Consider the following 25,630-nt stretch of genomic DNA (forward strand, 5'->3'; position numbering starts at 1 on the left):
CTGGACCGAGCCATTCCGGCGCCCCGGGCAGACTGTTTAATTGCGCCCTGGGTTGGGGGAGGGCGCATGCACGGCCCCGCCCCTGCCCAGTGCATGGGGGAGGGCACGCGGAGCTGGCGGCGGCAGGACTCATGTACCCAGCCCATCCCAGCTCAGCTACCACCGCTGGTGCGCAGTCCAGGGCAGGCCGAGCAAGACCCCGTGGCCATGGGAGGGCAAGGCGCTGCTGGCCGGCACTGCGGGGGTTAACGCGTCTCCCACCCTGGGTGGGTGCTGCAAGGTGGCTGCTGGGAGCTGCTGCAGCCCACGATCTGGGAGCTGGGCACACAGCGCCCCTTACAGCTGTCATCAGGCGCCTCCCATAGGTTGATGCCCTGGGCAGCTGCCCGCTAGCCCATGCCTTAATCCGGCCCTGGCTCCACACGGGGGATTTTTGGCATTTATTCAATGCATACACAGCACACAACTCGGAGTTCAGCCCACGTATGCCTTCTAGTGCTGGGCCTTGCTTTTGCACTGACTTGACCAGCCATGCGATTCCACAGCAGGGCAGGTAACGGACGAGTGGCCTGAAATGCCAAGTACTAACTGGCTCTTGGACTGCCCAGAACTGGCTGGAGGAGCAGCCTCAAAATCCCTGGGGCCCAGCCAGCCACCAGCCCAGGCATGCCCTCACCTGCTTGCTCCCGGGCTGGGGCACCTTTCCCTCTGAGCAGCAAAGGGAAACCCACAAGCGAGTGCCGGCTGCCAATGCTACAATTGCAGCTCCATGAGCAGGCTGGGTTAATGAACCCTTGGATTTCATCCTTGAGGTCTGCTTAAAACTGCATGCCCTGACTCCAGAGGTAGGTCTTAACTGCAACAGAGTTTGAGCTGGGTGCAGTTTCTCTTTGGGGCAGGGAGTTTGGTATAAAAGGAGGGAGGCAGGGTGATTAAGAACAACAAAAGACTGGGCATTCCACTCATTGAAGGATTGTTTGTTTATCATGAAAACATTGCCTGGTATGCCACTTAAAAGATGGGAAAGGGAAAAAAAGTAGGAATGAGTGTTGTGCTGCTGGGATTAGCATTTAAATCACTGCTATTAGACTTAAAAAAAAACCTTAAAACATAAAAAAAGCAGTCATGCTGCACTTTAAAGACTAACAAGATAGTTTATTAGGTGGTGAGCTTGGGTGGGCCAGTCCCACTTCCTCAGATCATATTCTGAAAGTGAATTGGCATGACCGCTATATAACATTGCATCCCTCTGTTATATAATGGTCAGGGCTCGACAAATAATACAATCTACTCTCCCATGGCGAGTAGATTGTAACCTGGAAGAGCAGGGTTCGGGCGATCTGCGTATGCGCAGAATGCTCTAAGCATGCGCAGATCGCCGGACAGCGCGACTGGCGAGCAGGACTTGCCGCAGTTTGGCGAGCCCTGATAATGGTCATGCCAATTCACTTTCAGAGTATGATCTGAAGAAGTAGGTCTGCCGCATGAAAGATCACACAGCATGTAGTCAACCTGTGGAACTCCTTGCCAGAGGAGGCTGTGAAGGCTAGGACTAGAATAGAGTTTAAAGAGAAGCTAGATAATTTCATGGAGATTAGATCCATAAAAGGCTATTAGTCAGAGGATAAAATGGTGTCCTTGGCCTCTGTTTGTCAGAGGCTGGAGAGGGATGGCAGGAGACAAATCGCTTGATCATTGTCTTCAGTCCTCTCTGGGGCACCTGGTGCTGGCCACTGTCGGCAGACAGGATACTGGGCTAAATGGACCTTTGGTCTGACCCAGTACAGCCGTTCTTATGTACCACCTAATAAACTATCTTGTTAGTGTTTAAAGTGTTACAGGACTAATTTTTTTGTTTTACCAAGATCAATCTAACACGACTACCTCTCTGTTACTTAAAAAAAAGTAAGTAAGTAATCCTCTAGCACCTTAGACAGAGAAACACCCTGCCCCCCCCCACAACCCTGCTCTTAAACTTATAAATCTTCTTGAAATGGGGTGAACAGTGACAAATCCAAAGCTGACTGCAAAGAGTTACAAGATGAAATTCAGTGTTGATCAGTGCAAAACAATGCACATGGAAAAATAAAATTCCCAAGTATACATACAAAAAATGATGGGGTCTAAAATAGCTGTTACCACTCAAGAAAGAGCTCTTGGAATCCTTGTGGGTAGTTCCCTGCAAACATCTGTTCCATGTGCAGTGGCAGTCGAAAAACTTAAAAGCTGACAGAATATTCAGAATCATTAGGAAAGGAATAGATAAGACAAAATACCATATTGCCTCTATATAAAGTATGCCAACAACTTGGAGTGATCAAATCTGCATCGAGTATTCGTCTAAAACAAGACTTACTGGATTTGGAAAAAGTACAGCAAGGACAACAAATTGGGGTAAGGAACAGCTTCCATATGAAGAGAGATTAACAAGACTGGGACTTTTCAGCTTGGAAAAGAAATGACTAGGGTGGGGGGGGGATAGGTCTAAAAATCATGACAAAGAAGCTGACCCAATTAAATATGTAGGCAGAAGATTTAAAATAAATTATATATAAATATATATTTTTATTCCCCCCATTCCCCCAGTGAACTTGTGGAAATCTTTGCCAGGAGATGGTGGAAAGGCCCAAACCATAACAGGGTTCCAATAAAAAAAATACATTCAGAGAGGACAGGTCCATCAAGGGCTTCTAGCCAGAAAGGGCAGGGATGGTGTCCATAACCTGTCTGCCAGAAGCTGGGAATGGGCGACTAGGGATGGATCATGAGGATTGCTCTTTTGTTTATTCCTTCTGAAGCACCGGGCATTGGCCACTGTGGGCAGACAGGCTACTGGGCTAGGAGGACCATTGGTCTGACTCAGTACGGCCGTTTTGATGTTCTTATATAGAACTGAAAAGTATCTGCCACCTGCTGTAACCCACTAGACTCCACTCCCCTTCCAGAGCTGAGAAAGCCCAGAAGTCCTGACCCGGGGGAGGGAGAGCAGAAGGAGGGGAACAGGGGGGTGCTGGTCTCTCTCCTCAGTTAGTAAAGTAAGAATATACATTAAAATGTTCAGTCTAACTGTCAGGGGTGGCCCGTGACTATAGGCCAACTCGGCTGTTGCTTAGGGTGCCGCCTTCAACGGGGCGCCCAATGACATCACGGGGCGCCCAAGGTGCCCAATTATGACATCACTCCATTGATGGCCATGCAGGTGGGGGTGCTGATCGCGCATTCCGCCTGGGGTGTCAGCTGCATCAGCCCGCCTCGGGGCGCTCCTGCTAACTGCCAAGTTGTCTGCCAAAAAAGTAGGAGTTTTCCGGTGCCTTAGTAGCCCCGGGCTAGAGGTGATGTGTGTGTGTGTGGAGGTGGATGGATGGGTGTGTGTGTGTGTGTGTGTGTTTCCCTCCCGCATTTGGTGCTTGGCTTGTACTGAGCATGCTCAGTACCACTGCTGAAGCCACTGTCCTCAGTCCACCCCCTCCCCCATGCTCTCTCCCTCCATCACAGCATGCACAGGTCAGCCCTCCCCTACCAAAATCTGAAATGGCGCCCCTGCCTGTAGGACCATCCCCATCAGTGCCACTGTGACTCTTCATCCTTTCCTTGGCTCTCCCATACAGGTGTCTCCTGGCTACGGCCTCACTCCTGCAGCAGGGCAAACCCTGGCTCTCATGCTGGGTTATTTCAGCGATGGACGAGTGCACAGCACAAACTCCAGGGCATGGAGCGCCCATGGTCAGGGAGCTGTCAGTCTCTGGCAGAGGAGAGCCATGAGCAGAAGAGGCTGGGGAAGGCCACCGCCTCCCCTATTCATCTCTCAGGCCCAGGAAGAACTGCAGGTGCGTGGCTAGAGACCAGAGTCAGCCTGGCAGCAACGGAGGGAAGCCAGGCAGGGACTGGGCCTCCAGTGTAGTGTGTAGGAGGAAGGGTCCCCACCCTGAGACACGACACTGCGTGGATACAAGTAGCCCAGAGTCTTGCAGGGAGAGAGCAGCACGACTAGCCCTGGCAGGGGGAACGTCCCAGGCCAAACCCTGCTCTTGGCTGGAGAGCATGACGTCCCCGAGTACCAACAGGAGCTGGATGTGCCAAGCCGTGCTTCACGGGGGGGTCACCCCACTCTACCACACCACTCAGCACAGGGGCAAGTGTGTGCGATGACAGAGCAGGGCACAACAGTGCAGGCTGCGACCAGGAAGGCCTGGCACAGGCCAGGGCTCTGAGTGCCCCCAGGGAGCCTCGAGCCACAGTGGGGACCCTGCCTCAAGCCCTGGGGGGGACAGTGCAGCTGGCTCCTGCCACTCGCTGGGGGCTAGGCACAAGGCATGGGCTCCCCAGCAGTACGGCAGGAGCGAGACCTCAGACAACAGCTCCATTGCCAGTGGAAGCCGGGGGCTGCGTCTGCCCAACCCCACTCCAGGCCAGGCCGCCCTGCACCTGGCCCAGACGCCCCGCCCCCTCCCAGGGGATTCACCCTCACCCCAGCAGCATGTCTGGAACTAAGAGTAACACCAGGGCACCTGGTGAGGATGCTCCTTAAGGGGCCAGGCCCTGGCTTTGAGTGCCCCCTAGTGCATCACCCCCTGCACTGCATCCAACTTGTAAGCACCACAAAGGGACAGTCCTGGAACAAGAGACCCCACCAGCCCTTGCAGGAAGATGGAGGAGGGGTTATCAGGTGGGCTAGTCCTGCTCGCCCCTGCTCCTTGGGAGGCTGAGCGGTGTCACCGTTCTTCCCCACTGGCTACTCAGCATACGGCCTTGCCATGCTATGGCCACCCCACAGAAGACTCTGGACCACGCGACACCAGTTCTACATTATGAAATTTTATTGCTGACATGCAGGAAGAGTTTTCGATGTAGTACAAAAATATGTCTTTATACAAACTTTTTTTTTTCATTTTTTACAATAGGCTCCTTGTCTACAGCATGTCATATGTCTAATCCACTGAAACCAACCCAGCAGCTCTCAGACCCTCCCCGTGCACTGCCACCTTTTTCCAGTTTCTTTACTATCCACATGTGACCATTCACTGGTGATTAGCCATTTGCAGGAATACTCAGTATTATACAACTTCGCAGAGTCCCCAGAATATTGCTTTAACTTTGGGAAAACACACAACATGAATAGCAAGCTAGTCTGGGACAGGGTGGAGGTGGGGGTGGAGGGGATGTGTGACAATCCACACTGTGCTCCTGGGCTCCAGCCTGCTGAGAGACCTGTGGTAGGAAGGAGCTGGCAAGAATGGGACGGCAGGCGGGGTGCAATGCCCAGGACTTTCAAACCCCCTGCAGGGAGGCCTGCCCAGCAGAGGTGTGACAGGGCGGGCGGCCAATATTCTGGAGCAGCCAGGGGCAGGGGGCTCTGCCCGCCAGCTCTCATGCTGGCGGCACTGAGGGGTAGCGGTGCCAGACCCGTGCGTATCATCTCTGAACAAAATAAATAAGAGACTAGTACAACTTCAAGCTACTGGCTCATCCTGGCGAGCTTGGTGAGGCTGTTCTAGTCCCCGTTAGTGTTCCTAAGTCTAATTTCCTGCACACTGTGAATTTGCTGCAGGGCGTTTGGAGGCAGAACATAATGCCCACAGCTTACAATGGATATTCCTGCCAAGGAATTTCAGTTCAGCCCCCGAGTGCGTTACCAGGCAGAACCCACTGACAGAAGGCTGTAGATTTAAATACAACTGGGAGCAGTCTAAAGACAGCGCCAGCCTTTAGGCAAGAGACGGCAACAAGCTACAAATAAATCCTGCTACTTAGGCCACACTTGTGCTCACTAGAGTAACAGGGAGAACGAAAGAGCAGGTGCTGGTGACTGCACAGGCCTGGGCCCATCAGCAGGTCCCCTGACGCTGCTGCTACTTAGTACAAGCCCCTGTATCCAGTGAGGAGTATTTTGATTTGGCAACCCAGAGCCCAACCTGGGTCCAGCCGAATTCCCAGCCAGGGTCCAGGGACTGCTGGCATCTCACACTTGTTACTCCAGCATTTCCTAGCACCTGCCCAGACAGCTCCCCGCTATCCACGCTACTGCTTTTTATATAGCTCCACTGAAGTCGGGTGGTTTCTTTGGTTACCACAACTAGGAGAGAGAACGTTACATTAAAGCTTCTTCGCGCAAGTGCTGCGGGGCTCCAAGCTCCGGCTGGGAACAGTGTGTGGTCAGGTCTAGGGAAAAGACCGCGTTTGAAAAGAAACACAGGCTTCTGGGTTAATCAGAAGCCTGGATCGGACAGCGTGGGCCATGGGATCTCTCCCGTGAGAACAGTTCTCTGGCAAGACAGGCATCCAGTTCACAAAATGAGGCTCAGAAACGATCTATCCTGTTCTCAACCCGGCCCAACGCTTATGGAATGGCATTTGGTGGTGGAACCAGGGGACTCCCTGTCCACGTTAACTCCTAATGACCAGCCCAGAGGAGCAGCACCAGACTCGCGTGGCAAGATAAACTAAAGAGCACATACAATAGAGGCTTTCGCGAACCCCCTCCCTCTAAATCTACATAGATTATTCTGGGGAACTTTCACATTATAACTCATATATTATATCTGTACCACAATGAACGGTGAAAATGACGACTCAATTAATGCAAATTTACTGCACCTTAGATAAGCTACTAAGAAAAAAAACAGATTAAATCATATATTCTCAAAAAGCTAAAAGAATCCATGAAAGGTGAGAGGGGAGGCAAGGCCCAGATGGGCTAAATGGGGTTCTGCAAAACCTCTGAACAAGCCTGGAAAGACGTTCAGTGCTTGCAATGGACCGAAATGGTCATTCGCATCTCAGCCTGGTTTCACTGTTCAGAAAACAGGCTTCATTTCTTAGCTGCCTAAGGTGACTTGGATGGTAACATTCCTACACAGCTTATTAGAGGCCCAAAGTGCTGTTACTAAGATGCCAGAAACCAGCCAGCGTTAGACAAAATATATTCAACCCAGGTGTTGTGTTAAAATTAGAACGAAGGTTTCATGCAGATAAGGGGTGGGAGTGGGAGGTTTCAAGAAACAGTTACTTTCAAGAAACCCAGATAAAATGAAGCTTATTCAAACCATATGGAGCAAATGCTACCAGCCAACTCTCTGGACTGCACACTCAGCCACGGCACTTCTGCCAGCAAACCGATTCCCCCCTTAGCAACCTCTCTTCCCAGAGGCTTTGCTCGATCCACAGAACAGCACAGTTAAAAAGACAGAGGTAGATTAAAAAGTCATGATTAAAAGCAAACTAGTCATCCAGGCTTGGATTTAAAAAAAAAAAAAAAAAAATAAATCAGAGATTCCGGAAGATGCCAAAAGTTTGCTGCTTCCAAAACTAGCTTTTTTCAAAAGTCTTCTCCCTCCAACAGAGCGAGCACGAGTGCGTGTCCCTTAACAGAGCTTGACGGAGCTGCTACATTTTTCTCTATCACAGGGCACAGGTATTGCTGTCGAGCTGGAGTAGGCGACGTGAAAAGGCAGACTGCAAGATGGTGCATGTGCTGTTGGAGGCATGGCAAGCTATTTCCGAAGGTAGCGCTGGGCCAGGATGGCAGCATCCAAAGGGTTCATGGGCTGGGCATCATGCCCCAGGCGCCGCACGGGCGGGATGTTGCCAAACTGCCGCTTCTGCAGGAAGCTCTTCGCTTCATGCAGCGTGTTCTTCTCCTCGGCCAGGAGCAGCTGCTGTCTCATGTAGTTCTCAAACTCGTACTGGGAGCACTCTTCCGTCACCTTCGCCTGCAGACAAGACAAACCGAGTCAGAGCTGCCGGAGTGCCTGGCCCGTGGCAAAGCACACAGCCAGCTGGGGTGAACTCCCAGCTCTCGTCAGCCTCGCGCACCCAATTCCTGTCTTACATATTCCCGAGCTACCGAGAAGGAAGGAAAGAATCCACCTGTGACCGAAGCACGCCTGGCGCTAGGCAGGCCGTCTACTGATGGACACGCACAGGGCTCCCATGAAGTTACCACCAGGGAACAGTAGTAAGGGGCACTCATGGGCTGCCCCTTGGCCAACAACGATGCCCCTGCCCACTCTGACCGGGCCAAGTGTGTGCAATCCAGCCCAGATCTGCCGACACTTGATCGTGGTCAAACCAATGTCCTGGTTTGACCATTCCTCTGCCGCTCTCAGCCCAGTGAGGCGAGTGGACCAAGCAGCAGCCAGTGTCCCCCAGGCGAGGAACACAGCCCAGGTTGGCTAGTGGGGCTCTAAGGGGGGCGCTGGCACAGTGAGGTCACCGGCCATCGCTCCCCCCACAAATGTGCTGGCAACGAGAACAGGATGTTTGCCGAGGTGGTGCCGCTACCACTTCCTGGTTCTCCCCACAGCGAAGCTGCGACTCTGGGGAGCTCATTTACACAGGGAAAATTCAAGCCCAATTGTTAAACGGAAAAGCCAAGAGGCCAATCTCTCATGTACGAGCTCAGCTCGCTGGTGCTGCTGCCTGCTGCTTCCTCCACACAGCTCAGGAGGGGGAGTCAATTATTTGTTTCCAGAGCCCAGGGACACTAATAATATATAATGATGATGGCAAGTAAATGCATTTCAGGATCCATTCAAAAGCATCCGCGGATCCCGATTTGGCCGACTACCCTGAACTAGAGTCACTGCTACAGATAGAGACGGCCACCGTCTGCCCTGGGATTCTAGCCACACGCCCCTCCCTGTATTGTGGAGGGCAGGAGGTGCCCTGACAAGGGCTCAGTGAAGGGACAAGAGAGAGGGGGTGGAGGAAAAAGGCAACAGAAGGGGAAGCGCACTGAGGCCTGGGGGCAAAGGAGCTGGCTGTCAGAACAGCAACGAATTCTCAGCTGGGCATCCGGTTCTCCACCCACCACAACCAAATCCTTCCCATCTCAGCTGCAGCCTCACCTCTTGGGGAGTTTCTGGGTTAGTCACCTGGTCATCAATATCAGGCACCACTTGCAAAGGGCCACTTAGTGAGGACATGGACTGCCTGGGGTGTGGAGAACACAGTGTATTAGCAATGTATGGCACAGACACGCCAGAGGCACGGAAGACAGACCTGGTACAGCCCCCCTGCCACGCTGCGGCTCTAGTTAACTAGACGTCTCTAGAGCACCGAGACGCTACTTCACACTCTGGTTTTGCCAGTGCTCGAAACAGGATGCGTCTCTTGGCACCTTGTATAGGTAGAAATCAAAATAGCCTCTGCTCCAAAAATTGCCATGCCTGACAGCTGGCTCCCCAGGTGCCCTTCTAGCTCCAGGCTCGGGGCACACTGAGGAGCCATACGGGTAATTCGAATGAGCCATGGGGGGCAGGGGATGGAGGACTGCTGCAGCAGTGAGTTCCTGGTTAGGAGACAAAGGAGCTTCCCCCTGCTCAGTAAGCACACAGCTCTGGAGTCAGATTTATCCTTAAACAGCCTCCTTGTCCCACCCACGACTGGGGATGTAAAATCCCTTTTAAAATGTTAGCTGGTTAAACTATGTTTAATCGATTAACTAGCACGCCGCGGTGGAGTGGCCTGGCTGGGCTGGAGCAGTGCCCCACCTGCAGCATGCTGTGGACAGGAGGCTGCTCCAGCTGGGTCAGGCGCAGGTCAATGATATACCCTGGTAAGCATGCTGGTAAGGCAATGCTTACTGGTAACTGGTTACCCCTTTATGTCCCTACCCACAATTCAATGCTCTAGCATGAAACAGAAGCATCTGCCCAGTGCCCTTTTCCACCTCTCATGCTTGGTTTTACGTTAACTTCATATCACTAGTTACAACCCGTGGGCCACCAAAGTGCAATGAGGATCGGTTACCATTGACACAAGAGATGTGCACCTGACCCCCAGGGAGCACCAGCCGCCCTTTTCCCGTAGCTCAGAGCACTCACCACGATGCTATGATGGAGCTGAGGGATTCCAGTACTTCGGAGGCCGTGAGACGCTGCTGCGGATCCAACACCAGCAGTTTCCGGATCAAACACACAGTGTTTTCAGAAACCCGCCCATCTCTGGTGGAGAAAGGTACAGTCAGAACAAGACAAGGCTGTGATGGTTACATGGCCCAGGGAGTGCTAGAGGTGGGAGAAATAACCGGGGGCCGGTGTGAGGCAGGGGATGAGCGAGCAGGGCAGCACACGCAACACAAGGACTATTCTCTGATTCCCCAGAGCTCAACGTTTAGTACCGGGTTTTATTTCCTTTTATTGTATATCCATGAGTTTCCTCATTCTAGGTGGGTGCAGCCGTACTAGGGCCTTGCTCGCATTTAGAACGAGGGGCCAGAGCACAGCTCCTGCTCCCTTGTAGACCTCTGTATGCTGGGATACGTGCGTGGCGCAGCACTGCAAGCCCCCCAACACAGTTATGCATGCATCAAGCGCTGGGTGCGCCGGTGGCTGGGTCACTCACTCGGGGATGGTGTATTCGGCAGCCTTGATTTTGCGGAAGAGCTCCTGAGGTATGCTGTCATAGAAGGGAAACTGGCCGTACAGCATGGTGAAGAGCACCACGCCTAGCGCCCACATATCACTGGGTTTCCCACGATATGGCCGACCTGGGGAGAGGAAGGGACAAAGGCAGGTCACGCGATGCTGCGACCTTGGCCTCTCTCATTCACAACACCACAGCACAGGAACTGGTTCCCAACAAGTTCTTCTTTCGGTATTAGGATCCCGAGCAAGGCAGTGGCCTTTCAAAGGAGGCTCCATTAAGAGTGTGCCTAACACCACGGCTTTGCCGGATACCCAGCGGGGTGTAACGAGTCAAGCTGCTCTCTAGCTGAAGCTTCCCCTGGCTGGGGGGAAGAACTGTTTACCATAGGACCTTGAGATTATGTTCAATGTGCAAGTTCTCATGGCCAGACACCACACAGCAGTTCACAGGAGCTTGGGATGTGGCCTATCCTGCTCCCTGAAGCCGCAGGTTCAAATTCTGGTGACGTTCACGCAATCCTTCCTCTGTCTGGAAGCAGACAGGGGTACTCTGGGATTCTTCTAAAGTCCTATCGCCTCTGCAGCCACACTGAGGGATACCCTTGTCTTTTGTTCCCGACTCCACTGACCCGTGTCCCCCACCCCAGGTGCTGCAAGTGTTGAGTCAAGTACCCTTGGTTTGGGTGCCTACTGCTCCAACTCAGGTTTATACGGTACAGAGGAACATGACTGTTGGCTGTTTCCCCAGTCCCCTGTGCTTCTCACTGCAGGGATCTTTTTGCACTTGCCACCTCAGGTCAGCACCAATCTGGCTGCTATGACCATACAGCCCCGACTACGCAGCTGTACGTGACCCACCGCCATTCATGTGGCCACGCAGACTCCCTGGTTTGCCACATACGGCTCAGATGCACCCAAGTGAGCTGAGACAGCTCAGCCCTTCGGAGAGGTCTGAAGCAGATGGTTGCTGAAGTCTGGCCCAGCTCAGAGCAGCTCTCCCCCATGCCTCGGCATCCCGGGAACCCTCCACGGCAGCCCCCGTGACGCTGTGGAATACGTTAGAGGAACTGCTGCTTCAGGATCCCGGCAGCCGCGTCCTTGCCGAAGCGCAGCAGAGCTTGCACCGAGGCTGAACTTTAAGCACAGGACTGAGGGACCAACTTCCTCTGAGTCACCAGTGAGTCACCGCTACAGCACTTGGCACTGGCAGCAATTACGCTTTGCTGCGTGCAGCTCAGGAGGCACCTCGCCCTCCTCCTTGCCTGCCGCCTTCTCCCGCAGGGACATTGTCAGCCATCTCTTCCCAGGGGAGAGCTCCCTCAAGAGCCCTAAACAATGGGTGGTCAGTGATGCACCGAGCTCCCACCTGCCCGAGAATATTAGAGGAGCAGACAGAGGGAGGCTCCGTCACACTAAGAAGCATCTCTTAGAAACTAAACAATGATCTAGGTTGGAAGAAAAATCGGATGGCCTTGGGTATCACCTGCTGCCAGGTAGGGAGCACACTGCATGGTTCCCGCGCTGCATTCGTACAGCAGGTTCGAGGGTTCAACCTACGTCTCCGGGTGCGCAGACCCGGGCTTGGAAGGGTTACACACACTCTTCCCAGTCACAGGACTGGCTCAGAAGGTGCTCACACCAGAGAGGTGCACCCCAGAGTAACAGGCGGTCTGCCTTCATGCTGCAGCTATGGGCTCTCCCAATCCAAGGCTCCATCCCGCAAAGCCCTTAGCCTGGGCCTGCTGTGGGCCTCCCCTACCACCCCACCTGATGTGGTTGCCTCTGATAGAGGCAGAAGCCCGGGGGGAGGCAGTACCGCGGAGACAGTGCTGGGGGGTGGAGCTGACTTTTAAGCTGGGGGGTGGTGCTTCCCCCACTCCCCTTGCTACGGCTGATATGGGGTGGGAGGGGGAAGAGCAAGTAGTCGACTTGCTTACCTGATAAGCCTAGGCTTTTCTGGAAGTCGACTACTCACTTACATCCCTAGCCCAGGCTGAGGGAGGTTTCCTCGCAGAACCAGCAAAAGCCAAACACACAGAAGCCAAACTCCCCCAGGACAGTGGTCAAACACCAGCTTGGGCCAGGCTTGACTCTGAAGCAACATTGATCATCACAGCCCACTAAGCTCCGTTCTCTCCAGGTACAAAGAGCTCAGCTGCAGTTGCACAGACTTGGGATTCGGACTTTACACCCTGCTCTGAGCTAGGTGCCCTGAACACTTTAAAGCGGATAGTCAGTAGGAACTGGCAGTGCAGCCATTGCTTAGTCAAACAAAACCACCATCTAGTGTTGGCTATTGCGGATTCAGAGACCAGGACATTAACAGACATTGGCAGTGTCCCTTATTCAGCACCAAGTGCCATGGGATCTTTAATTTCCACCAGTGCACCTCCCCAGAGATTATGTAGAAGTGAGACAGCTGCCATCGAACAGCATGGTATGGGGCGAGTGCCACACTCCTAAAGCATCAGCACTGACTAAGCCCTGATTCTTGTACGGGATGTGCGCTCACCAACCAGCTAAGCTGCTCGGCTGCCTCGTGGGACGGAATTGAGAGCACAAGAGCGTGTCTATCCACGGAGCTCCCCAAGATTCCTGCCCAACCCCGTGTGTGGACATGCTGGTTTCACAGTAAGAGAGCACTATAATTCCTGGATTAAGTTACACTGGAACACTTTTCCTGCTCCCTTCCCCTCCCTGCTTGGAAAAGAGACTAGCTCTAATATTAGGCTGTAAGAGGATCTTCGAGGCATGTTACATCTGGGAACAAGCCTAGACATGCTTCTCTTCCAGGAACAAGAGCAGCACACAAATAAAACAAAGCTGACTCCCTGTGCATGGGCTGTGAACTCCCACTGAGGGAGGAAGGGGGATCACCTACCACTGAGGACGTCTGGGCTGATGTAGGCTGGGCTCCCACGCTGATCCTTCAGCAGATCCTCTTCACTCACGAGGTGCTTTCCAAGACAGAAGTTTGTTATGGTTATTCGGTGAGTCCTGGGGAGGGTTACAAGGCATTAGTGAGCAGGAGAGCCACGCCAGGAGCCAGTGTGAACAAGGGAATTTACACTATGGCAGAAACAGCTAGAATTCTTTGCAGGAAGCCTATAAAACACCAAGAAAAGGCCGGATTTGTGCTAGCAGCCATGGTCATAAACCCAGCCCATCACATGGGCAAGGGGTCCAGCTGCATCTCTGTGTTGGGCTTTAAAATCTTGACTTAAAAAAAATTAAAATAAAACAGCATGTCCCCTTTAAGAGTAAGTGCAGCGATAGTAACAGGGGAGTAGCTGAGCACTAAGACCCAGGGGAAGCATTGCTTCCCCTAGGTCTTTTGGCCAACAGCCATTTTGTGCCAGCAGCCTTGGGGAACCAGGTAAGCGTGGGGGCTGGGAGCTTCGGGGGGAGAGGGGAGGCCGGGCACTGAGTGTAGGGTTGCCAAGTGCCTGGCATTTTTGCCTCCTGGCCGGGGAAAAAAATTCAGAAAATACCAGACAGCTCAGGTGTCCAGTATTCTCTGAATTTTTTTTTTTAACTGGTGAAAATACCGGACTATCCGGGTGAATACAGGACACCTGGCAACCCTAATGGTTAATCAACCACTAGAGGGTTTCTTTATGGATAATGGTTCCTACATAAAGAGGATAAGGAATTTATAGGTATGCATTTTTCACATTAGAATACTCCTGTTTCAACAGGATTTCCTGATCAGATTAAAGAAATTCTTTCAGAGTGGCTCTTTATGAAATGAATTACCTCCACGTTACTTGCAACAGTCACTTGAACAGCCCAAGACTCTTAACATAAAACTCAAAGGACAGAGGCTAAAACCACTGTCTAGAAGACGACAATATTGTGCCCTCAAAAAGCATTCCTCATGTAGTGCTGGCAGGAATGGAAGACGTAAGTCAAAATTGTCCATGAAATATAAATAGTGTATCCAACAAAAGAGTCAAACAAAATCAAGTGCGGGTTGGCAGTGGCGAGTTTCCCCATTATTTTAATTTAAGGATCAAGATTTATGTTCAGGAGACTCTGATTAGATTTTATTGGAAAGAGATTAAAAGTGGAATACCAAGAGACATGCTGTGGAAGGACGGTAGACTCAAGCTCAGCATTTCGATTAAGAGATATCAGGAAATTCAGGATTGCTCGGCTTTCTTTAGGCACTGAAATATGATCTAATTTGTAAGTGAAGAACCAAGCAGCTGCACTGGCTACTTTCGGAGAGGCCTGATCTAGTCACCAGTGTTCATGCAAGGGATCCGTTTCCCAGGTGACAATGGCTGCGGTATTTTCATTATCTTAGGAACGTGATGTCTGTGGTTTGCATTTTATAAAGTGACAGGCAGCCAACAGAGAAAACACTGTGTTGCTATGACAGGCATATCTGGCAACGAAAACATTTCTGATCAGCCCAAATCATTTTGCCTCTTTCCAGCAACGACAAAAGTTAAGAAAGTTTATCCTGCACCTGTAGTCGTTAAACACAGGGAATGCAGCTCCTTGCACTGAAAACCACCAACTGATGCAGGTGAACCACAGAATTCGGTTGTTGACTTTTCTGTAGCTGTGAAGGTTAACTGATGAGCCCAGGCTTTTCGGTTAACCGTTTACATGTGTACGCTAACACATCCCACATCTGTCTATGCATGCTGGTGAGAGCAGAAGGCTGGTATCAGGGGAGTTGGGCATAAGACTTTAGATTCCCACAACTTCACTCCAGGCGCTGACCAGACACCCAGACAACCAAACAAGCTCATCTCCCTCTCGGGTGTTGCTAGCAGCCCCAGATACTGCAGGACACCACCACAGACCTACATTACAAAGGATTAGATTTGAAACCATGAGCCTAATGGTTCCTAAAAAAGGCCTTCACCCCAGAGAAGAGCAAGCAATACCAATTCAGTGGCTTTCCAGGGTCATCCTGAAATGCCCTTGCTCTCTACTATAAAGTGGATCCTAAGGGATACATCTGAATATCTTTGTGATGGGACCAGCTCTCAGTAGTTTAAATAGGCTTTTGCAGTTCTTTTCCTAGCAGAGTACGTGCTTATTACCACTTTGCCCCCACACTTCTCGCATGCTTTCCCACCCCTCCCATTTCTGTCTTTTGCTTTGTGAATTCTTCAGAAAAAGGATGGGGCCTTCCAATTTGTCCTCGCAGCAAATAGCATGGGCCAGACACTAGTATACTTGATCAATAATCAACCAACTAAAATTTATATTGAGTCAACTAATGGGAACAGGGAAAATATCTCTAGCTCAAATAAGCAAAACTTGATAGAAATGCTATTAGATTTGTAAATATATTTTCGTCAGCTACTATAGCAGTAATTTGAGGATCAAAAAGACATTTTACGTTGCTGTAGAGAGTTTGTGCTAAGAGTTTATTTAGGGTGAGGGGAGCTTAGTTACAAGAACAAGGCTGTTTTATAAAAAGGGGATAGAGAATAAGACAGAGAATATCTTATTGCCTGTATATAAAACCATGGGTACGCCCACATACTCCATACAGATGTGGTCGCCTCATCTCAAAAGAGATATATTAGTACTGGAAAAGGTTCAGAAAAGGACAACAAAAATGATTAGGGGTTTGAAACAGGTCCCATATGAAGAAAGATTAAAAAGACTAGGACTTTTCACTGAGAAAAGAGGAGACTATGATAGAGATCTATAAAATCATGACTGGTGTGGAGAAAGTGAATAAGGAAAAGTTATTTTCTTGTTCCCATAATATAAGAAGTAGGGGTCACCACATGAAAAATTAATAGGTGGCAGGTTTAAAACAAAAGGAAGTTTTTCTTCACGCACCACACAGTCAACCTGTGGGACTCCTTGCCAGTAGGGATGTTAAATATCAAGTAATTGACTAAATAAATAGTTGATGCAATTTGCATCGACTGTTCGATTAGTCGATAGGGTGCTTCCCCCTTTGAAGTGCAGCAAGATAGGGACAACAGTGTAGTAAGGAAACGCAAGATCGATCTACCAAAATGTTTTTAAACAGTCTTCACAAAGCTAAAGTCGTGCTCAATAAGTGCCCATTTCCCTGACAAAGTTTGGATACACGTGTGCATCGGAGATGCTCCCCAGCTCCTGTGCGCTCCACAACACAGACGAACTACTGTACCATATGGCGGTGCTGCCACTAGGTAACAAATGAAGAGAAGTAGAACAAAACAGCACGGCAATCTGAATCAAGTGGAAACACGCATGACCCTGGCACCTGGCCAATTTTGGTGAAAGTTGTGACTGTGATTAAGCAATTTTAACACTCTCACTAAAATCTTGAACTTTAAAGGTTACTGTGAAATTCATGTCTGCTTAGTAAAGTGGGAACTCAACTACTTAAGATAGCTTTGAACAGGGTTCAGAAGAGAGCTACATACATTCATGGAGGATAGGTCCATCAATGGCTATTAGCCAGGATGGGCAGGGATTGTGTCCTTAGTCTGTTTGTTGGAAGCTGGGAATGAGCAACAAAGAATGGATCACTTGATTCCCTGTGCTGTTAATTCCCTTGAGGCACCTGGCATTGGCCCATGTCAGAAGACAAGATACTGGGCTGGACTGACCTTTGGTCTAACCCAGTGTGGCTGTTCTTATGGCCACTTTACTTAAATATGAATTTTTAAAGCCTGAATGAACTAATCAGTCCAACACAGTATTTTAAGTAATGGAATTCAATGTTCTAGGTGGACATGCGTGGCTTCCAGGCTATGTCTAGACTGCAAGCCTCTTTCGAAAGAGGCTCTTTCGAAAGAGCGCGTCTAGACTACACGCGGAACTTTCGAAAAAGCGGTTTGCTTTTTCGAAAGAAAGCACCCAGCGAGTCTGGATGCTCTCTTTCGAGGAAGCCCTATTTACATTCAAGAACGCCTTCTTTCGAAAGAGGAACTTTCGAAAGAAGGCGTTCTTCCTCGTAGAATTAGGTTTACCGCCATCGAAAGAAAAGCCGTGTTCTTTCGATTTAATTTCGAAAGAACGCGGCTTGAGTCTGGACGCAGGTGAAGTTTTTTCGAAAAAAGGCTACTTTTTTCGAAAAAAACCCTGAGTCTGGACACAGCCCAAATGAAAAAGAGACAGAGTGGAAAGAACATGAATGTTTCTCCAAATCAATTTATATTTTGATAGGAAAAGCCTAACACTGATGCACAAAGAGAGGTCCTAGGATTTGCTGCACAATGTGTGATTCAGCTTCTCTGGGCCCAATGAGTGCACAGGAGCATGGCCAATTCTTCTTAAAGTGCAAACTTTATTTTCACTATGTTTAAAAGGGTTGAGAACCAGCTACATTTGCTTTGTAAGACAAGACTAGATTTTTGGGATAAACAAGTGAACTAAAGAAAGGCCCGCAAAACTGACTGCATGCCAGAATAAAGCCACACTCAGCATTAGATAATATAGGCAGGCCCCAACTTACGAACGGGTTACGTTCCGAACACCTGGTCATAACTCAATTTGGTTGTAAGTCAGAAATACCCTGAAATGCGCTACCTACGCTGTTCGAAAAACTTGACGCACCTGGTTCTCAACTCAAAAATATTATAATGGGGTTAATGGAAGGTTGGTCGTAAGTATGGATGGTCGTAAGTCGGTGTGTTCGTAAGTCGGGGAGTGGCTGTACTAACATGGAGTCACTAGTTACTCAGTTAAAATCCAGTTTTGAATGAGTGTCAGAAAACATGAATTCAAAAGATTCACCACTTTTTTGCGGGGGGAGGGGGGGGGGAGGGGGAAGGGGAGAGAAGAGAGAGAGAGAGGACAGAGCAGGATTTACTTGATTACTGAATCACTGGTGACCAGCTCTTACAGTTTAAGTTCAGAGAAATTATGGCTTTATTCCTTCCAGGCTGTCACAATCCCATTCCATCAGGACTAGGAGAGAACTGTAAATGGAGGTTTGCGTCAGCACCGTTTGCTATGAATGAGTCACATTTGTTATGAGCCTTTTGGCTGATGCTATGTTTTTTCCTTTTCTAGGAACTTGGTTTGCACCTCCCGCCCTTAAAGGAAAGAGCCTGTGCCAACCTCCTTGGAACATGAGAGTTCCCTTTCTGGGGACAAGGGGAGCGTACCTGGGTGTTCGGATACTTCAGCCTGGGCAGACCTGTTTTTATTTTCCAAACGCAATGACCAGATCCTGCCCTCTCAGGCATGCATACCATCCACACTAGAGTCAGTGGCGCTAGCTATGCATGCACATTAAGGGCACACAATGGCTCCGACACAGGAAATTCTGCTCTTTGACCAGAAGAGAAACTGAAAGCCTAACTTATTTCAATTATCAGATGTAATTAACTTGCAGCTCATTTCCACAAAAAAACAAGGCTCCATTCTGCCTTTACACCCAGCCAATCCCACTGTCTTTAATGAGACACCTCAGGAGCAACTAAGGACAGAATCAAGACCCAAAGTTTAAGCCAGTTGTGAAAAAAGCAGCAGCAAAATAAGCCTGAAGTTGGAAAGGGCGTCAGCAAGACAAGAGAATGGAAGCAGATCTTGTTACACAGCACCAGCAGAGAAGCACCCATCCTGAAGGGAAAGATGAGAAAGAGCAAAGAGGTGCCTGGTGCCAAATACAACTTGGGGAGTGACAGGAGGGTCAGCTTAGCTGGTCAGAACTGGATGAACACAGATTTCCAAAGGACAACTGCCTAATACAGAGGGTGGTGTTGGTCAGAAGTGTGACCATGTCAACATGGGTCAATGTATAGCATGTCTTGCTCCTATGTGTCTTGGGATCTGACTTCACTTTATTGACCACGCTTTTACTCGCATTAGCTTTGCAGAACCAACAAGGGTTCTCTTCTGCCTTGTACACCCAAACTGTCAGATAAACTCTAAGTACAGAAGCTGTATTAACTAGTGATGAGGTAAGAGTCAATAAAGGTGGATTTTCATACGGAAGTAGAATTTTGTGCAGGTTACCAAAAAGCCATCTGATCTGTCAACTGAGTAAATGTTTGCCCTAAAAGTCGGACAATGAAAATCTGCAAAGTAAAAGTAAAGCTGACTGCACGTTTTACTGCTCTTTAAAGAGATCTTGCATTAATGTGACCTGAGGCAGGGGACTGGGGCTCAGGAAGGGGTGCAGGCATTTGGGTTGTGACATAGGGCAGGAGGTTACGACCTAGGGCAGGGGACTGGGGTGGCAGGGTCTGGGAGGCAGTATAAATTGGGGGGGGAGGTGCAGAGGGTTTGGGTTACGTGGGTTACTGGCCAATGGGATTGTGCTGGGGGCAGGGACAGTGTGCGAAGCCTCTCCCTAATCCCCCAAACTCACAGCTGTTCAAAGACAAACAGGGCCCTACAGTTGCTTTTCTGAGTGGCATGCAGGGGGTGGGACAGGCAGGGAGCATGCCTGAGGGTCCCTGCTGCATGGGCCATATTTTGCCCAGCCCTGATTTAGTCTGACTGTCTTAACCTGGCCGCCTGTAATTCAAAGGTTTTACCCTGCCTTCTATAAAGCATTAAAATAACCCTTCATTGTTTGGCATTAAGGATGAGATTTTCCTTGACTTGCTCAGGAAGCCCCAGAATTAGTAGGACAGGAAGATTACCCATTTGAATTTAGCGGTCAGTTAAGCTTTGCTCAAATTGTGGCGCGTAGTAGGAATTAACATTCGGAGCTAAAAACTGATCTGCCATAATACCGCCACGTGTATTAATAGCCTCAAATGGTAACAGCTAAGAGTGGAAACTTCAGGTTCAAATCCATCTAGAATTAGGGCATGAAATTCAATCTGGACTAATGTTTACAAAGTCAATTTTTGTTCCCCAGCCTCTCACAATCCATACTCCAAAGGCACCACCATCAAGATGTAATTGATGGACACAGGGGCCTGCCATGAAATAATGCGACCTGATCAGAGAGATTAAGTTGCTGTGGATTGGTTACTCTGCTGTCTGAATGCATGGCTCTAGGTTGACAGGGGGCTGTGGGAGAAGGAAGCAGGGAAACTAGCTACAAATAATCAACCTCCTAGTAAGGGTGAAGGGGCAGTTACAGGACAATGGGCCTAGGAGACACAGCTCTTTCTGTCAACGCTGGGAATCTAAGAGCCTTGGTGAGGTCAATGCCAAGTGCTGGTAGGAATAGAGACAGGTGCTGTGAGAGCATCAGTGCTCTCGAAGGGCCCTTCCCAGCCTCCAGGGAAGGTGAAGCTCTGAGGCAGACAGGCAGGCATGCCTGGCAACTGTTTCCTGTTTTCAGAGGTTCTCTCCTACAGGCCTTTGTTCACTGGAAACACGGCTTTGCTTTAAGAAGGCTGTTGGACCTCTGCTCCCCGAGGGGGCAGACCTGCAGGCACTGGATCTGCTGAGGTCATCACAGGTGATCAGAGGACTGCGGTCCAAAGAGCTGGGTGGGAGTGAAAGAACATGGAGATTCCATGCAGAGAAGGAACAGCCCGAGACCCGAGAGGGGGTGCACTTGGAGTCCAGGAGAGGGCAAAACTGTGGTTTGCCTATCACAGTCACTGTCCAGGCTTGGACAGAACCTGGAGGCAAAGCAGCTTTGGCAGCAACTGCCACAAGCAAGATCTGGCCACAGGAGAAATGCTTCGTTCTTGCATGGAGACCTTCATCCACACATCTCAAAGCATATGACAAACATTAAATCTCAACACTGCCAATTGCCGTCATCCACGCTATATAGGTGGGTAAACTGAGGCACCTCTCAGTCGCAGAGCTGAGACTTGCACCCAGTGCCTGGCCTCTAGATCACAGGGTAACAGCATGGGGTGGGCAGTGGAAGTACAGTGGGGGAAAGATTGGTTAGGCTTTGAACACTTTTGCAGGACTTCAAACAGAATTTTGGAAGTAGGGGCAGGGGACAAAAGAAAAGATTAAAACTGTTTCTTTCCTCTCCCCATCTCTGGAATAGCAGCTCTGTGTACATGGGTGTCGGGTGTAATAGGCCAGGGGAGACTCTGCCTCCCCAGGTGCTGCCACTGCCACCGAGCTGCAGGTTGCTCGGGTGAAGGCTTTGCTTTATTATGCTCCATGCCAGTTCCAAGGCAGCTAGAGGCACGTGCTATTCAGCTTCCTAGGTACCTCAGTAATCTCCCAGCCCCCCAGAGAGACTACTGAGGAAGCCAGGAAGCGGAGTAGCAGATACCACCTCTGCAGCTGTCCCAGGACCTGCACGGGGCATAGAAAAAGCTCTGGTCCTTCTCCAGGAGGAGATGCTGTCAGACTGCAGCTTTTCCCTGGTGGCTTGGGGTCAGGGGAGGGAAGGCTGCAGCTCTTCTGGGGCTCCTTTGGTTCGGGGGGCGGGGGGGGAAGGGAGGGACTCAGGGCTCCTCTGGGCAGCAGGGTTCATTGCTTCAGCTGCAGGGGAGAGGAGAGAGAAGCAAGGGGTCTCAGGGATCCAGCTGCATGGACTGTGGGCAGAAGGGGCAGCTCTCTCCAACATAGATGGCGGGTACAGCCCCCCTTTTTGGTGTCAACTTAGAACTGCACAGCTAACCCATGAAGAAACAAACTCCTTAAGGAAGCACCACGAAACAGATGCAGAAAAGAGCCCTCAGAAAACTTACCTTTTGTTTAGCACCATGTTTCCTAACTTCAAGTCTCTGTGCACAATGTTTTTCTGTAAGACAGATTCCATGTTACATTCAGATATCACCACAAGCCTTCCTAGCTCAGTTCTGGCCCTAGCCCCCAGAACGCACAAAGCACTAATTCTATTTTTGAGATTTCCTCATCCTCATATTAGAGATAAATACCATGCTCCTTAGTCTGTCACCATGACATCCAATCCAAGGGCTATTCCTGCACACAGGCAGCACACGGAACGTGATGCCTACAACGCAGAGATATAGCTGGATCCGTCTACATTCAAAATGGCAATGTGAGTGTCTGCAAACACTGCTGAAATCCAGTTTGATTCTTTCTAGTTGTTTCAGGGCCTAAAGCTGTGAAGAAGATTGTACAAAGCCTCATGTACAGAGCCATCCCATCCATAGGACCGATTTGGGACAGCTGTGTCACGCTTTAGGGGACCGCCTCAACTGTCCTATGGAAACCCAGGGAATCATGGAGGCCTGGCACAGGGCAGCAGTTGAGGTTGGCTCCCCCCTCCCTGCACTCACCACAGCAGCGGGATCTGGAGCAGCAGGGCTCCAGATCTGCTCTGCCCTCTTGCAGACTGCTGGGCCCCTCTTCTCCAGGGTGGTGGGAAGCAGCGTGCCATGGCACTCTGCTTCCTGCTGTGGCAGTGAAGTGGAGCACAGCCGACTGGGAGAGGGCAGCGCGACGGAGCAGAGGGTGTTGCGGTGAGCATGGAGGAAGGCAGGGCGGTGACCCTATGCCACCCTGTGCAATCCCCCAACTTGCGTTGCTTGAGGGAGGGGGTAAGGAGGCAGAGCATGGGTGCAGCAGAGGCAGGGCCAGGCCTGCAGCTGGGGGGTTGCCCTGCGCCCTTCTAGGTAGGGCCTTGGTTATCTGTCAGATGTCTAATGAGCTTGGTGACACACCCAATGAAATTCAAAGTGCTAGTGTGGCACTGAGGGCGAATCCCCCACCCTTGTACTACCCCATTTGTGCCATTCTTATTACCAGGCCTCAAAACTATAGTATCAGAATCCTGCTACTTTAGCTCTGCTGCATGGCACATCCGACTGCAGCTGCTGGGTCAGAGCCGCAGGCTGCCAGCCCTGACCATGCCCCTTTAGTCTGAGAAATGTGTGTGTTTATTAGCTCACTGGCAAGGCTCTGCTAAGGGAGGCCGGATGCTGCTTTTTATAGCATCACTAGTCACAAACCTCACTGGAATCTATTTTTAATAGCACAGCAATTTCCAGTTCATTGATCTCAAACTAGCAGCACCGGGTTTTTATATCTGAATCCATTTTTATCTTACTCATGATTGATATTTCTTCCACAGGAAATGCTTTGGAGCGGTTTCTGAATTTGATTAGCCTCAACCGAACACAGAGTTGTGTGTAGAGTAGGGTTGTGAATGGTTAACTGGTAAGCATTAGAGTTAACTGGTGGAGGGTGGAGCAGCTCTCCCACAGCCCCACGGGACCCAGGCAGGGGTGCTATGGTCTGGCTGGAGCAGCCTCTGCCTGCAGCAGGGCCACTCCATCCCAGCTCCTGCCCACCCACGTTTAAACGGTTAACCGGTTCAATGTAATATTTAGCCCATTAACTAAACAGGATTTTACATCCCTAGTATAGAGCTTAATGTTTAAAAAAGATTGTATTATTGGAAGAGAGCAGAGATCCATCCTTTGCAATCCAGCTTGTAGGATGAAACATTACAAAGTCCAGGATGCTACCTTGGGACGAAACTCCCCCAAGACACATGCACAGGCTACATGGAGATGGTACCTTGTGTAATGCTTCCACCACTCGTACCACATCGTAGAATATAACTACAGTCTCCCGCTCACTGAGTCTCTTCTCTTTAATGACGTAATGCTGTAGGTTGATTAAATCCGCTGTCTTGTCACTGAAATCGTGAGCACAGAGACAGTCTAACACAAGGCAAATGCGCTTCCTCATCTTCTTGACCATTCTGTTGGTTTCCAGATCTTCCACGATTTCACAAGTTCGGTCCTGCAGTGGCAAGGAATGGAGTTTAAATAAATGATCTAGCTTCCACGTGCAGGGGGCATATGCATTAAACAATAAGATGCCTTTTAGATAGCTAGAATAAAATAAGCGAAGCACAGATAAGAGATTACATGAGACGTCCATTTGATTTAAGATTAGCAACTATAAGGCTTAGTCCACTTTTCTTAGCCTGAGTAGTGGAGAACTGAGACAGTGAGAATACACTCATCTAACAGAATGGGTACTCAACACAGCCAAAACCTAATCAAATACCAGCATGCTCAGAAACCAGACACAGGACTGTAACTAATGCAGCTGGACCCTCGGGCTACGTCTACACTGGCCCCTTTTCCGGAAGGGGCATGTAAATTTCACCAGTCGTAGTAGGGAAATGCGCGGGGGATTTAAATATCCCCCGCGGCATTTAAATAAAAATGTCCGCCGCTTTTTTCCGGCTTTTAAAAAAGCCGGAAAAGAGCGTCTACACTGGCCCCGATCCTCCGGAAAAAGCGCCCTTTTCCGGAGGCTCTTATTCCTACTTCAAAGTAGGAATAAGAGCCTCCGGAAAAGGGCGCTTTTTCCGGAGGATCGGGGCCAGTGTAGACGCTCTTTTCCGGCTTTTTTAAAAGCCGGAAAAAAGCGGCGGACATTTTTATTTAAATGCCGCGGGGGATATTTAAATCCCCCGCGCATTTCCCTACTACGACTGGTGAAATTTACATGCCCCTTCCGGAAAAGGGGCCAGTGTAGACGTAGCCTCGGTTTTTGTTAACAGTCATAGACAAAGCTTCAGTGGAAAATCAGGCTGTTGACATTTAGCCAGCAAGTGCATCACTGCTAAGATTATGTCTACACTGGAAAGGTTTGGCAATGAAAGTGCTGTCAATGTGTCAAAGTCACCAAAACAGAAAATTCATCAAACCTGTTTTTTCTGCCACCCAGTGTCGACATTTCATGGCCACATTGCTAGCTCCCCTGTCAACTGAAAGGGGAAAGCAAAATGGGTAAGCATCCCATTGTGCCTGACGTCAACTTCAGTTGCTAAGTGCTGTGGGAATGTGCAACGTATCACTTGGCATTTTGGGAACGGGAAAAACATCCCATCCGCCACCTCTTTGCTCTCATGCCACTTGAATGACAGTTTTCGCTGTAAAATCCAGCACCTGCTGTGAGAAGTTGAGGATCCCAGAATTCTCTCCCATGTTGTGTTCAATGTGCTTAGGACACTACACATTGCAGCAGAGCTACTTATGCAATAGCAGGGGACGAAGACTCGGGTGCAGGTGACAATGGGAATGACAGGGACCGCAGCGAATTGGCATCGCATTGGGCTGGCACAGAGCAGCTGTGCAGAGTAGAGTGTCACTTTTGGACTAGACAAACCAGCACCGATTGGTGGGATCGCTCTGTCATGCAGGTGAGGGATGAAGACCGGTGACTACAGAACTTGCAGATGCCTAAAGCAACTTTTCTGGAGCCGGGTGCTGAGCTGGCCCCCGAACTGTGACGCAAGGACCCCTGAAGGAGAGCTGCTCTCTTGGAAGAGAAGCGTGTGGCCACTGCTTTGTGGAAGCTGATGACTCCCAATCGCTGCAGTTCCGTTGCAAATCAGTTTGGAGTGGGAGAGAGGGCAGGGCAATAGGTCACGTTTTGCTGCATACGACTGACTCTGGGCAATGTGGGTGACATAGCGG

The 25,630-nt window shown here is 50.1% G+C and overlaps 1 protein-coding gene across 4 annotated transcripts in view; it reads right to left on the reverse strand.

Moving 5' to 3' along the window:
- Positions 1–4,794: 4,794 nt before the first annotated feature.
- The window catches only part of STK40 (serine/threonine kinase 40), a 51,307-nt gene continuing 30,471 nt past the window's right edge, over positions 4,795–25,630 (reverse strand). For all 4 annotated transcript variants that reach the window (XM_075908957.2, XM_075908955.2, XM_075908958.2 and 1 more), the window contains 7 exons: positions 23,712–23,939; positions 21,914–21,966; positions 13,249–13,364; positions 10,345–10,489; positions 9,825–9,944; positions 8,847–8,931; positions 4,795–7,709 (listed from right to left, as the gene is read on the reverse strand). In XM_075908957.2, coding sequence (XP_075765072.1) covers positions 7,491–7,709; positions 8,847–8,931; positions 9,825–9,944; positions 10,345–10,489; positions 13,249–13,364; positions 21,914–21,966; positions 23,712–23,939 — 966 coding nt within the window. In that variant the 3' untranslated portion in view covers positions 4,795–7,490. The remainder of the gene's footprint in view (positions 7,710–8,846; positions 8,932–9,824; positions 9,945–10,344; positions 10,490–13,248; positions 13,365–21,913; positions 21,967–23,711; positions 23,940–25,630) is intronic.

Source organism: Pelodiscus sinensis, chromosome 26, assembly GCF_052426305.1.
Source record: "Pelodiscus sinensis isolate ZL-2025 chromosome 26, ASM5242630v1, whole genome shotgun sequence".
Taxonomy (NCBI): Eukaryota; Metazoa; Chordata; order Testudines; family Trionychidae; genus Pelodiscus; species Pelodiscus sinensis.